This window comes from Episyrphus balteatus, chromosome 1 (assembly GCF_945859705.1).
Source record: "Episyrphus balteatus chromosome 1, idEpiBalt1.1, whole genome shotgun sequence".
Classification (NCBI taxonomy): Eukaryota; Metazoa; Arthropoda; class Insecta; order Diptera; family Syrphidae; genus Episyrphus; species Episyrphus balteatus.
In genome coordinates this window covers 48,296,804-48,311,589 of record NC_079134.1, presented here as the reverse complement: position 1 = coordinate 48,311,589, position 14,786 = coordinate 48,296,804, and the positions used below count along the sequence as shown (strand labels likewise).

At 29.1% G+C, this 14,786-nt stretch overlaps 1 protein-coding gene across 9 annotated transcripts in view; it reads right to left on the bottom strand.

Annotated features, from left to right (window-relative positions):
• LOC129905136 (protein bunched, class 2/F/G isoform) overlaps positions 1 to 14,786 on the bottom strand; it is a 232,052-nt gene that overhangs the window by 167,853 nt on the left and 49,413 nt on the right. For 5 of the 9 annotated variants that reach the window (XM_055980534.1, XM_055980529.1, XM_055980532.1 and 2 more), the window contains one exon: positions 7,459 to 7,509. The exons of the other annotated variants lie outside the window; for them this stretch is intronic. In XM_055980534.1, the coding sequence (XP_055836509.1) occupies positions 7,459 to 7,509 (51 nt within the window). The remainder of the gene's footprint in view (positions 1 to 7,458; positions 7,510 to 14,786) is intronic. 9 annotated transcript variants of the gene reach the window in all.

Sequence of the window (14,786 nt, the reverse complement as noted above, 5' to 3'; positions counted from 1 at the left end):
AGATATACTCGCACTGTTGGCATTTATTTTACATCAGAGACATTTTAAATAGATGACAAATCAATATATTATGTTTAATCTTTAAATTACTCTTAGTAATTATTCTTAGAATCAATGATAGGTAACTTGGAAAGCTTTGAGTTATAAAATTGCTTTTAAAAGTGATAAGGAAATTGTGAACCGCTTTGATCTTTTATGTTTTTAATGTAGCGGAAGAAATCTTTGGTCAGATTAAGATTTTTTATTAATGTCAATTACAGATATTTTATTTATTAAAGATGTTTTGTTGACCTTGGAATATTATAAAGTGTTTAATGCAACTGGCAAAAATTTAAAAATGATTGCAACTGAAAAATATTTGAATAAAAAAAATTATTACAAATAAAAATATTTTAAAACAAATACATTAAAACAAAAATTTATTGCAAATACAAAATTTTCTACATTGCAATGCAATAATGTATACACATATTGCATTGATTTTTTTTTTCAATGCAGAAAATTTTTTATTTGCAATAAAATTTTTTTTAATGCATAATATTTTTATTGGGAAAAAAAAATTTGAGTTGCAAGTATTTTTTTTAGTGCAAAATATTTTTAGTTGCAATATTTTTTTTTTAATGCAAATTTTTTTTGAAGTTGCATTAAATATTTTTACTTGCGATATAGTTACTATACATATATCAAGTTATGCATTTGTAAAAAAAATAGTTGAGATAACAATTTCCCATGATATTACGATGCGATATTACGATCTTGAAAGTCCGTCTGTATGTCAGGATGTCTGTCGGTCTGTATAAGGATCTACAGCCTAAACGGATGAACAGATGTAGGTACTTCAAACTTGGTATGTAGAAGCTTTTAGATCATGTACAGAGGGGTTTTTGGTATTAATTTTTTTTTTTCACCAAAAATTATAGTACCTGTCATATTTTTTATTTTGGAAAATATTATTTTCTTAAAAACGGCTCCTACGATTTTTATTAAAAAAATCAAAGTTTTTTTTTTCAAAAAGTAACTCCCATAGAACCGTTTTTTTTTTTTTTTTTTTTTTAATTTCAAACGATCTTCCAAATTACTAGTTCAATTTTAACGAATTTTTTAATGCAAAAACATATGTATATGTACATAATATTGAATAAATAAGTATAAATCGAAATCTAAAATTTGAAAAAATAATTTTTGGATTTAAAAAAAAAATTATTTTTTTTTTTTTTTAAATCAAAATTTCGAAAATATGACATTGAATTTTTTCGAAATTTTGGTTGAAGGTGTTGCATAGAAGTTGCTACAAAATGGCATACCAATTTTAATTTTAATTTTTTTTTTTTTCAAAAAATTATTTATAAAAAATTATTTAAAAAAAAAAGGCTCTACCGATTTTGAATTTTTTTTTCTAAAAAAGCATTTTAACAAAACAAATCAAATTCCTTTGAAAAACGAATTTTATTTTTTTTTATAAACCTACGTTTACCAAATTTTTATATAAAAACTCTTAAACTTTAACTCCAAGAGCAAGTTCATGCGACCCATTTTATTTTTTAGGTTATAGAAGGAATCATATCATAATTTAGGGAAAATACTACGAACAGCTTAACGCGGATATTGCTTGCTTGTCTCTAGATTCTATTTTTTTTTTTTTTAAGTATTTCTATCTGACCCAGACCATCTATTCCAGGAGAGTTATCTATCATATTTGATCTTATTGCATATTGTAGCAAACGGAGATGGAAGAATGTTTAGATACGATATAGTGTTAAAGTCTGAACACAAGGACACCTTGTAAAAATTAGAAGAGGATCGACCGAAGCCTTCTAAACTCTAATACAGTGTCGACGAGGTTCCCAAAAGCTGGCTTCGGCCCAAAAATTCAGTGGAAAATCTTTCATTTTTTGATATGATCGTCTTGGTAGAAAAAATTATCATAGCAGGTATTGGTTCTATTAGTTAGATTAGTAAAAGTAAAACAGATAAGGACGAGACCATGCATGAAGGAGAAGTCGATTTCCGATTTAGATCTGTTCATATTGTTGCAAAATTCCTGGGATTCTCAAAAAAAGACTTGCAACTTTATTGACTTTTAGGTTAACAAGACAGAGTGTTTGACAGTGGTCGTTGTTGGTTGTCAGTTTTGATAACACTGGTCGGCAACGAAAGTGGAGCTTGAACCAAACCATACTTTTCTATAGGACTTTTGTGTGCTGATTCCGAATCTGAAGTCAAAATTTCACTGGCACGTCAAGTTTTCGAAATATTTAAATATTAACAGGTCAAAAACGCATTTTTTTTCGCAAAACTACATATGCAATATTCAAAAGCCATATTTTAACGTCTTAAATACGTTTACGTTTATTTTTATTTTCAAAATTATATGTTTCTAAAAGATATTTGGTATAGAAAGGTCTTGATGGTTAAGGTAACTTATGGTTTTTGAAGCAGATTTGAAGTAAATTTCAGTTTTCGACTCCTGATTCGTTTGAAAAAATAGCAAAATATTACGGAAAAATAATATTTTTAGATCAAATGTCAAAAAAAATTTCATTTAAAATTAGTTTTTTGGACTTTATATGTAGCTAAAATTGTGATGAGCAGAGCTCAAAAACTAGACGTGATGGAAAAAATCTGTAAACTGTTTTGAATTCAGCACAGTACAGATTTCTTGCTCCCGACTTTTTTTTGTTTTTTTGCCGACCAGTGTAATTGCCTTGATGGGATGCGTTCCTAGGTGTAACAATATAATGGCTATTGATTAGAATATTTTCAATGTCTATGGATTTTGTGAACCTGCATGGAGCTGTTAACTAAGAAAATGACGTCTGATAGGAATTCAAGCTTATCCATGTTCCTTCTACCTAATCAAAATCAGTTATCACTTCCCAAATTTTAAATTTTCCTTTCCAAATGAATAACCACAAAACTTCAAGGAAAAACTATTTTCATTTTTAAGAACATTTTTTTAACTTTTGAATAACCTCTCCTAACAACTAGATACAAAATTAAAAAATCCTAATTTAGATAAAAGCCCAAAATTAATTCGTTGTTCTATCTGCTTAAATGAACAGAAAAGAAAAATTAAAACTTTAAAATAACTGACACACATTACAAGGTCGCAATCAATATTATTGTGCTACATTAATAAAATCTCAATTAGAAAACACATCCAAACACGTGCTAATTGAGATTATGTGTATGAGGGAAAAACATAATGAATAGATATTTTCTTCTGTTTTTTTTTTTTTTTAATTTTCTAAAAATATTCTAGGATGATTGGAAAATAACAACAACAAACAAAAACAATGTTTCATCACCACAATACCATCCTATCATGCGCACAATGAAAAACAAATATCTAAGTTTAGTAACCGCACTGTTTTCAGCCAGCAAGCAGTTCAGTTCAGATACAAATAATAACAAAAACAAAAAATACATGAAGGACATTACCCTCAATTTGAGAATCATTTGTGGCTTTCTTCAGTATTTTTGAGTTCATTTGAGTTTATTTGCCTTGGTTGGGTTTTTTTTTTATTTTGTATTGATTTTAAACTCAACATCAGAGCAGACTATATGGGCATTGGGCACGATATTTCGAAAGGGCTGTTTGTTTGGAATATTATTTATATTTTGAGTCATTTGAACATTAATTCTCATACGGCCGGCCGGCGGAGGGCGCTCTCATGATAATAAAGCACTTTTTGTTTACAAATGGTTGGGGGAAACAAAACCAGACAAATACCAAGTGGATTATTGCATAAATACCTTTTGTAAGCAATCTTTTGGCGTCACGAAGAGCAAATGTTTATCGAAAGTTTGGTTGAAAATCATAAATACTTTTAAAACAAGACAAAACTTTAAGTAAAAATGTCAACAGAGTGTACGATGAGAGTTAAAAGGTAAAGTTTGTTGAAAAAAGAAATGAAGGGTCCAGGGGAAAAACGGCACATGTCCACTTTTTGTCAAAAATAACCTAATAATGAGGTCTTGGAGTATTTACTGATCACTATCTAATAGTAAGCCTTCCTGACAAAAATAAATAAATTGTGTGCTTTAAGTAATAATACAAAATTTAATAATGCATTTGTCTCGAAATGAGTTGGAATGGACTTGTGCTGTTCTTCCCCTACACCCTTTAAATGAAGTAAATTGAGATTTGAACAGTACCTATACAACTCAATCACGTATGGGGTCTCTATCTATTGGAGTTAATAAGGATAGAAGTTGGTGGTTCTTTCCGTCGAATAAGGCTTGTTGATTATTTAAGTATTTATATTTAAGTGAAAGATCTTAAGTTTCAACTGTTTGATCAAACTTTTCACGAAGAACCGCATCCGGCACAAGATTTTAATCGTGTATGCCCCAAATAGGGTTTATCATCTGTATGGAAAAAGGATACTAGCAGTTCCGTGGACATGATGTTAGAATTTACTTGAATTGGAAATAATATTTTTTGAAGCAACAAAAACATAAAGAAGGAAGGCTCTGCACTCTCTTGTAGAAGTAAGATAGGAAGTATACAACCTCAAAGGACGAAAACATTTAAATTTACATTGTTAAAACATTGATTCTAAAACAATGCGTTTCCGTACGTTCCAAGAAACAAGCATTTTTTCTAGACGACTACAGAGCAAAAACAAAAAGCGAATCCATTCTATTGCCAATACAAGAAAACACTTTAGACTCCAACCGAGTTTTTAATTAACTTTAATGTCACCATGATGCATCAGGAAGGTTTGAAAATCAGTGGAAGTATTTTCCATAACCATTTCCGTCCGGGAAGCTTTCCCAGAACAAGGTATTTAAAGTAACGCTGCGGAGAAGGACTAAAGCTAAGCATGATCTCTAAAAAAACCGGAAGAAAACAGCCTGGTTGAGTATCACCGATTTCTTAGAAAGAAATAGTGGCAACAGAGGAAACAGATAAATGGAATCGGACCACGTAAGGTCAACTAAAAAGAATATCGAAAAAAATTAAAGTAGATGTTGATAATAATCTAGTCAAAAAAAATAGTATTGCAATTTAAATCTATCCCCGTTCTCGGAATGACCATTGAGGAGCGTTTTTTTTTCTCAACAAATGGTTTTTTTTTTTTTCAAGTTTTTCAGAAGTTTTTTTGTTTTCCATTTGAATACAAAACACAAATTTTACAAAAAGTAGAAACGAGAAGTTGTTTTTCCTTGCAAAGCTAATCGATAGGGTCAACTTTTTTTTCAGATTTGGAACGCTTTGTCCTTATTTTAAACATGAAAACACCGCGTTTTTTTTATGATACAAATCCAAAAGTACACTTTTTTCTATTTAAAGTTATAACCTTCTATGCATACCTAACAATAATATTGTATATTTAAAAAAAGATAAGTCTTTCCAACAACAGGAAAACTATATTGATTTCGGCAAAAACCGCCAATTTTATTTAGTTTTGCAAAACTTCGTAGTATTTTGTTGAGTTTTGGAAAACCTACATACATTTGGTGGTTTTGTTGAGTTTTGAAAAAAATACTTTTCTAAAATATTTGTTTAACTAATAAACTATAAGCTTTTATATATTTTGTATTTCGTCAAGTCATGCCAAAAATTTTGATACCAATATCACATTTTTGGCGTTTGTTGAGTTTTTTAAAAAACGCTCTTCAATTGATGTAGGTATGTTTCTTATTAATGAAACTGAAACTCGCTTTTGTAGAATAAATTTAATTTATGTACCTATCCTTTTTTTTTGTAAGACATGCAAATTGCAAACAGCGTTACCGCTAAGCGACTTTAGTCGCTATTAGCGACCTTTTTAAAGCCTTAACGACCAAGCGATGAATTTTTATTCAAAGCGACCTTTTCGCCAATTTCATGATAGCGACTTTTTTTTTTTCTTAAAATTTTATTTCTTTTTTGCAAATGAAATTGAAAAAAAAAATGTCAACAAATTAAATAATGATGCAAGACTGCAAAAGTGCAGTAGTCCGTCTAGTTTTTTTATTTTAATTTAAGTTTTAAATTTTGTTTCTTGCTTTTGTAACAGCAAATTACAAGTAAATAGACAAATGTTCAGGTGTGTTTTAAAAATTATTCTGAGCGCTCAGAACAATCTTTACATATGCAATTGTTGCTTCTGTAAAGCATTATAGAAGCAAAATTGTTAGTAGGGAGGTGTGTTTTTTTGCACTGCTTCCAATGTAGGTACGAAAAAAGTACAACCCTTTATTCAGAACTTCTTTGCATTGTTTTGTTTAAGTGTCTGACCAACTAGTCGAAGACTTCTTGACGCCTCCATTGTCGGCGTGGGGTCCAGCAGTCTTTTTCAGTTATTCCATGAGTTGCGCTTTATGCTCACAATATTTAAAAGCAAGGAGCATAATAAAATTATATTTCCATTTAAAAATAAATTATTTGTTGAGTTTAAAAAACCTTCTGTTTGTTTTAATTTTTTTTATAAATTGGTTGTCAAATGTCTTTCAAATCTAAACTCATTTCTGAATTGACACTTGACAGTCGAAATGAGATATTTCATAGTGAAAACACTTTTTTGGTAATTTGCGAAATTATCTCATTTAGGCTGTAGTGAAAAATGAAGACTGTATAAAATGAAGACTTTTTTTTTTTAGTTTCTAATTTTGTTATTTTGTTGCTGTTAATAAAAACTTTGTTTCAAAGCAACTTGTGTCTATTTTTCTATATAAAAACATATGAAAACGGTTTAGCGACTTTTTTTTCAAATTTAGCGACTTTTTCGACAAATAAGCGACTTTTTTTCAATTTTTCAGATTAGCGACCTTTTATTTCTGAAAGCGACCTTTCAAAAATTTTCAACGGTAATGCTGATTGCAAACATCCATGAAGGATATTATGAAAAGTGGTCCTAAGAAAAGAAATAAAATCACAATAAAATCAATTATTTTCTGTTAAGGCATTTGAAAACCATTTTTGCAGTTATAGAAGTGTTCCGGGAACGCTATTTGGTTATTTTAGACGGATGAAAATTTTGAAATGAAATCTTTTCTTACAAAAAAGAATACATTTTTAGATGCAACAAATTTAACCCTATAAGCAAGACTTATTTTAATATAGCAGAGGAATGGTAGTCAAGGCTCTAGATAAAAACTTTTCTTTGTATATGGAAACCGAAAAACTCGATGTGTCACTACACGTATTCAAGAGGCACTTGTTCTAGTTTTCGTCCATTGTCAAACAATTAATTGATTGATAACAATTGGGTGAGTATCTAATGTCTATTTGAATGTTCTATTTGGAAACAGTTTTCTGTCTTAAGACGTCTATAATTTTTATAGAGTTTAACGAAGAATTTAAGTCGGAAATAAATATTTTGATAACACATTTGTTCCAAAACTTAAATCTACGTACTTATAATAATAATCTACGTGCTTATAATAATGATTTCTTAATTTAATTTAAACAAAAATCATCAAAATTTCAATGTTTTAATAATAAATTTTAAACCTAAACTCACTTACCTTTCATTTTTCTCAAAAATGTTTTTTGAATTAATGAAGATTTGGACATACCTGCAAAAGAAAACAAAATACACAATTATTTCTCATTCACATATCACTAAACTTTTTCTAAAAATAAATTTTTAAAAAAATACATGTATTGTACAAACATAGTCTGTATAGGATATAAATAACAAACTCCCGTGCCCAATTTAAGACACAAACCAAATAAGTCTATCTGAAGTAAGATACCCAAACAAATAATTCAGACAATTTTTTTTTTCTCTTAATTAGCATGCAAATAGATTGTCACCACTTTACCCAGACAAGCTAACCGAAAAATAAGTACAAAATAATTTAGGTCTCGAGTTCTTGTTTAACAAGATGTTAATTTGTGTTTTTTTTTCCTGACAAAAAAAAGAAAAACATCATTTTTAAGATGTGAAGATGGAAGAACTTTAATCTGATTACAAAAACAAATTCATTTTTTTTAAACATGTGAGTTCTTTTTGTATAAAAAGAATCAACACCATAACAAGTCTTGATTTGGTTTAGTAAACAAAGTAATTTTTTGTTTTGTTTTGGTTGTTTGTTGACACCTCATGACAGATTAGGAGATCTCCATAGTGTTGTAGTGAAAAAATAATTATGATGCGCAATTAAGGCGATAATTGTATTTGATCATCGTTATTTACAATTTATTAAATGATTTTCTTCCGGTTATCATTTTTAAAATTTTGAACTCTTTGTCAAAAGGTGACATGATAATAGTGAATGTATAATTAAATAAACTGCAAAACTGATACATTGTTTGATAATAAAGTTGTGCTTAAAGCCTAGTACGCAGATCGGGCTAAATTTAAGCCGATGTTTTTTTTTTCTACTTTCCATTATAAAAGGTTTGAGATAGTCATCGGAAAAATACAGTTATCTTAAAAACTGTAAATTTTTCGGCTTTCTGCCTATATCGATTTGATCAGGAGCTTCAGGGCCAGGACAGTTTCACCGAGGGCCACTTCCAATACAAAATGTGGGGGGTTCTTTTTTTCTGCTTGTTTTATTTGTTTAAAAAAAAACTAAATTTAGGAAAAAAACAGTTCTTTGTATCTTCAGCTATTGCAATTTTTTTTCTCAAGCAATTATCAACCGATTTTAATAAAATGTACCTCTTGGATCTTGGAAATAGTTATGTATTTATGTACCACCCCCAATTTTTTTTTTGCACATTCGATAGAGCATTGGCTGGATATCATTACCCTGATTTTTCGCACTCGTGAAATTCACCTTTCGGCCGCCATCTTGGATTTTAGTTTTTGTTAAATATCTCGATTTCTATTTATCCTACAAAGTTGTACTACATATATACCAAAAAACATGTCTTTTATGTATAGAACACATTTTCGATATTCTGAATATTATATTTTTTGCATCGCTAATACAAAAGTTATTAATTTTTTTTTTTTGTTAAAAAATGCTCATTTTTGGTTTTGTTTTTTATCTTTACTTTGTTTTTAAATTTTTTTACCAAATCTTGAATTTTAAATGATAAGTAAGTATTTTATAGCAAGAAAAAATTCAGGATCTGCCATTTATATATTTTTAAGTCTCTTCATTTCGTAAAAAAGGTGTATTTTTTAACAAAAAAAAAGTATTCATAATTTTTTTTATTATATAGCGATACAAATTTAATTAAAACAAAAAAAGAACTCTGGAAACTTTGCCGCCCTCTATGTTCTCAAGTAATAACTACAGAGCGTCAAACCTATGACATTAAGAGTTCAAAATTTTTAGTTTAATATTTTTTTCTCTCACACTTTTTCGCAATCGTCTTTAGGAATTGGAATAAATTGATTTCAAGAATTGAGAGTAGAAATGGGGTAGAAGCGCGGTAATGGAGAAACGAAAATTCGAATGTTTAGAAGCAATAAAATAAAAATGAAGTTTCGTTAATAACTTTTGTGATGTACCCCCAATTTTCGTCTAATTTGACTGTAAATAAAAGTTAACGTAATTAAAAATAAAAACAAACTTTTAAATTCAAATTGAAATAATTATTAAAATATTTATTTAAAACACTTAAAATAAAAATTTAAATAAAAATTTAAATATAAATTTTAAAATGAATTTAATTTAAATTCAAGTCTGCTTTCTAATTTTTGTTATTTCTTATTTCTCTTTTACCGATCCAAGCGTAAGCAAAATGTATCTGTAGGTATGCTAAGCGTCAATAGAAGAATATTTCCCAAACAAACAGCATGAGCGGAATTCAAATAGAACAACACTAAACTAATCTAATAAGTATTTTAGCAAATCTATTCAAAAACTTCTAGGGAGAGTTTCTTGCGACTTACAATAGATCAAGTTTTGTAATATTTCTCTTTGGGAATCTCAAAAAGATCTTTAATATAGTTGACACTTGACAGAAATGCACTTTTTAAAAGCTTTATAGGTCAAGGAAAACGTCAGTTTAAGTAGTTTACCTATTCATCTGAGAGATTGCAAGGAATGATAAAACAATTACAAAAATTTCTTCATAAATGAAAGTTACGGGCTAACGAAACGGGCGAAGTCGAAAATAATGGTTTTCAGAAAAGATTGAGGAAGACATGGAAGAGATAAAAATCAACCATAAGCTATTCAACTATTTTTAAGGTCAAATATGAATTATTAGGCCCGAACTTTATCCTTCACAGAGAATATTTGCTATGAAAGAGAAAGGAATTTTAAATTTAAGCTCCTTTAGAATTTCAAATCAACTATTATAGGAAGAAGTCTTTCTTATTTGAACTTTGTCTCATTCCAAAACCGTTCCAGAAAAAAAAAACTACCAAATAAATCAAATTCCATAAACTCATAAACAAAATGATCAACAACATTTTAATAACAAAAAAAAACAAAAAAACAAAATACTTCTGCCACGATAATCCCTCAGACCATAAAATTAGCTCTGGGCAATTGGAAAGTCAAACACCCAGCCAGCCAGCCATCCAAGTTGATTATCGCAAAACAAATATCTTCCATTCTCAAAACCACTTACAACTAGTAAATTTCAGTATTTTCCAAGCTCTGTGCACGTGAAAAAACAATGTTAACCCGATCGTGAAACCATAACCTTTTTTTTTGTATTATTTGTTTTGATATTTTTTTTTGCAATTTTTTAATAGGAGAACAAAACAAAGAAACAAAAATATTACTACGTCATTTTTAAACTGATACAAAAAAATTGCCGAGATTGGTATAGAAAGATACAAAAAAAATATATCATGGAGAAATCAAAACACAATATAAATATTTCTTTATATGCCATCTGTAAGCCCAAAAATACGAAACGAAACAAAACAAAATTGCGGTGAAAGATTCCAAAAATACACAATGACATCATAATGTCTGTTTCGCAAACATCCAAGTTCACTTAATTTCTTCCGATTTCGTCGTTGTTGCTTGTTGTTTTTCTAGATAGATACACAACACAAATACAGATACATTCGATGGATATCGTGATAAAATTTTAAGCTTACCATCGTAAAGGCTCTTCTGGCTGATTTGTTGTTTTTTTTTTGGGTTTGTGTTGAATGCTATTTAGGTGTGTGACGAATTAACATTAACTACTGGACGATCTTAATGATTTTCAGGGGCGGATTTGAAGAAATATGATGCCCTTAGCTTGAAAATTAGATAAGGAAGGTGGAGCTTTCGTAGTCAAATATTAGACAAATTTCAAAGTTTTTGAGGAACCATGCAGAAAAAGACGACCTAAAATTAAACGGATTTCTTCATGGTTTTTTGTCGAAAAGATTTCCGTCTTAAATTAACATGAAAATCTTTTTATTATCATAAAAATAAGAAGATTTTCATCTTAAATTGAGTAGATTTCCGCTTAATTTAAGATGAAAGTTATCTTGACAAATTCCATGCAAAAATCCGCCTAATTTTAAATGAAAATCTTCATCATAAAAATAGGAAGATTTTCATCTTAAATTAAGTGGATTTCCACTCATCTTGGCAAAAAACCCTGCAGAAATCTGCCTAATTTTAGATGTTTCCTCATGGCTACATATTTGGAAAGTTGTCTTTTGATATTGGAGTAATATTTCAAAAAAAAAAAAATTTTTTTAAACGGATCAGAACAAGTTTTCAAATTTGATATTTTTTAAATATTTTTGGCGCCCCCTGAAATAATATAGTTTCTTACTGAGCTTACAAATTCGTCAATGTGGTTACGTGTAGTTTTTATATATGGGAAACAATTTGTTGCTCCATAATAAAAAAAAAAGAAGGAACAAAAAAATATATAAACAACACTATGTTAGGGAACTTTGGAACTTGAAAGTCTTCTTTCTTCTTTGAAAGAGCTCGAGTTTAGACAAATTGGCTAAAAATATGAAATTACGTGTTTCCTTAAGCGATATACGCAGTTTGAATAGTTTTGGGGAACATTATTTAGGGAATGCGTAGATGTGAGATGTTCCTTAATGAATTTTGTTTTCTTTATTTTTTTTTTTTTTTTAAGTTGAAGGCACATGATGTCATTTGTTTACTACGTTAGAACTAAAAGAAAAAAGAATCTTGACGTGTCAAGAGAACATGAGGAACTCAAACATAAGTGGACTTTGATTGTTATTTCTTCCCTCCGTCTTTAAAGATATATTGTTCGATGTAGAGAAATGTATATCTATTTGAGGGTTTGGTACAGTTGTTTTGATATTTGATAGCATTTTTTATCGTTAAAAATTGTCAGAGAACTTTTAAGTATCAGTTTTATGTCAATAGGTTATGGGTAGTTAAATGGATTCAATTTTACATTTTCTAACAGAAATATTTTAAATTCAATTTAAAAAATTAAATACCTATAATTAAAGTTTCATTTAATGCGAATCATCACAACCCATAGGGGCCAAAACATTTTCAAATTCGGTTTTTTGTTTTGAACTAAAAACTAATCACATTATTTTATTTTGAAAATAAAATTTATTCTTAATTACATAAAATTTTGACAAAAATCTGTTCAAAATTATTTTTAAAATTTTCGAAAACTATTCCTTAAAACAGATTTATTTAGTAATGAAATAAATAAAAACGTTATTGGCTTTACAAAAAGGTATAGCACGTCATTGTTAATGTAAGCGTTGATTTTTAATATTTTTGTTTCTAATTTAAGTAATTTTAAAAAAAAAAATACCCCTCCCAATTATTTCCCTCTATCTCGGAATCCGTTAAAGTTAGGGGCTTCCACCCATATACTTTTTTGATCAGCACTCAGGACACTATTTTCATTCATTTTATTTTTAAAAATTACGAGCTGATTTTTAATTTTTTTTTTTAGCTTCAATCCAGAATAAAAATTTTGTTGAGTATTCCTAGAAGAAAACCATGAAACTGTTGCGGAACAACAGACAATTTTATAAGAAAAATAACCCAGAGAAAAATTTGTTAGGTACAGAAAATAAAGTGACTATTTTGTATCGTCTGGTTTTGGTCACTTCATACCGTACTTGACCAACTGAACTAATAAGTGTATGTTTTGAATAAAGAAAAAAAAATAGGATCACTTTAATTTTTCTCAGAGGTTTTAAAGGTGTGAGGTTACGTAATGGAATCGGATTAACTTTCTTACCACGGCTACCGAATATACGATGTTTCAGCAGCTCTAAATTCTGTATAATAAGAAACAAAAGTTTTCTAGAATTAAAATCCCTACAGGAACCTGGTGAACCAAATCAACACATTGAAAGTGCATATTTTTTCGTGTAGCAAACTCCAAAATGAAAAAAAGAAGAAATTCGACGTTTGAATTCTTAGGGTGCCTGAATGAGGAATTTTTTTCTGTTTATATATAAATCGCAAAAATCGCAATATCATTAGGTAAGGTAGTAAGAATCCGCTAAAAAAATGCGTATACCGGAAGTAGGTGAGACATCTCACCCTAATATTGATAGTGATGAACTTAATCAAATATTCCTACATAAATCCTCTTTCCACCCCACTATTGGTAATAAGATTCCAACTGTAGCCCCTTCATGTTCCTTCTTTTTGTTTTTGTGGTGTAAGGGATCTTGGAGTTTTGGAAAGCGTTCTTCAGTGAAATCAAATGCAGTCGGTGTTAATGAAATTATTTCCATCTTTCTTAAAGCCATACTGCCATTCCTGCTGTCTTTTATAACACACATCCTCAACAGTGTTTTTTTAACCGGTAGCTTTTCAAGTCAATGGAAATTGGCTAAAATTAATGAATTGAGGCCGATTTCAATTCTTCCCTTCCTTTAAAAATTTTGCGGAAGAGTAATACAAAATACAAAAACTTATGGAGTCATCCGCACTCTTTGGACTTTGAAACAATACACCCAAATAAATACATACACGATTTATGTATGCTAAAACCCTAATCATACGTGGCCTTACTCAGGAAAGGAAATTTTCCTTAACTGTGATTCGTCTAGCAAACAAAAACTAAAGGTCGATTTCAATAACACCATTCGCTATTTTTACGGATTTAGAAAATATAATCATGTTTCGTACTTGATATGAGCCTTCTTGATATATCATTTGAAAATTGCCTTCAATTTCGAACCCATTTTAAGGGTTTACAATATAATTCAATCACGCGAACCAAATTATCTCTTTGAAATTCTTCGCTTCTGGAATCAAACCGTAGAATGTATTTAATACTCCCTAGTTTAAACTGTCTGACATCTGAAAGGCAGTTCTTTATCTTTGCGATCCGACTCTGGAACTCAAAATTTTCTTTCATATTGAATAGGAAAACCACGACTTTTGTTCGAAACTTTATTATATGGCTTCTAAATCACCGAAGCGAACTGAATCCATTTGCTAACGTCCCACCCGTTACATATAATATTAAGAGATTGTGACGTAAAAAGACAGGTTACTTAAATGTAATTTTGATAGTACCTAAATTACCAAATAAATAAATTATTTATTAAATAAGTAAAATCAAAAATTAAGCAACTGTGTCACACCCGTTACAATTGAATACCCCATATGTACATATATAAAAACTAGCAACATGTGCATTAATTTATTCCTAGAAATGGAACAATCTAAGACTGGGAGTGTTAGATTAAATTCTCGTAGGTACGTGTGACACATTCGAAGATTTTATTTAATAGGTACATATTTTCTTAATCTAACGATTTATTTTTTAACCCAAAAAATAATACAATTTATTATATTGACCCACCTGTACAATTAATCTAAAGTAAATATGTACAATATTAGCCAATCAAATCTCTTCTAACTTCAAACAAAAACAGAGTTAGTACGAAACTAGAAGAATATTTATAATAGATTATTATTAAAGAAAACCACTATAAAAAACAACACTATACTTA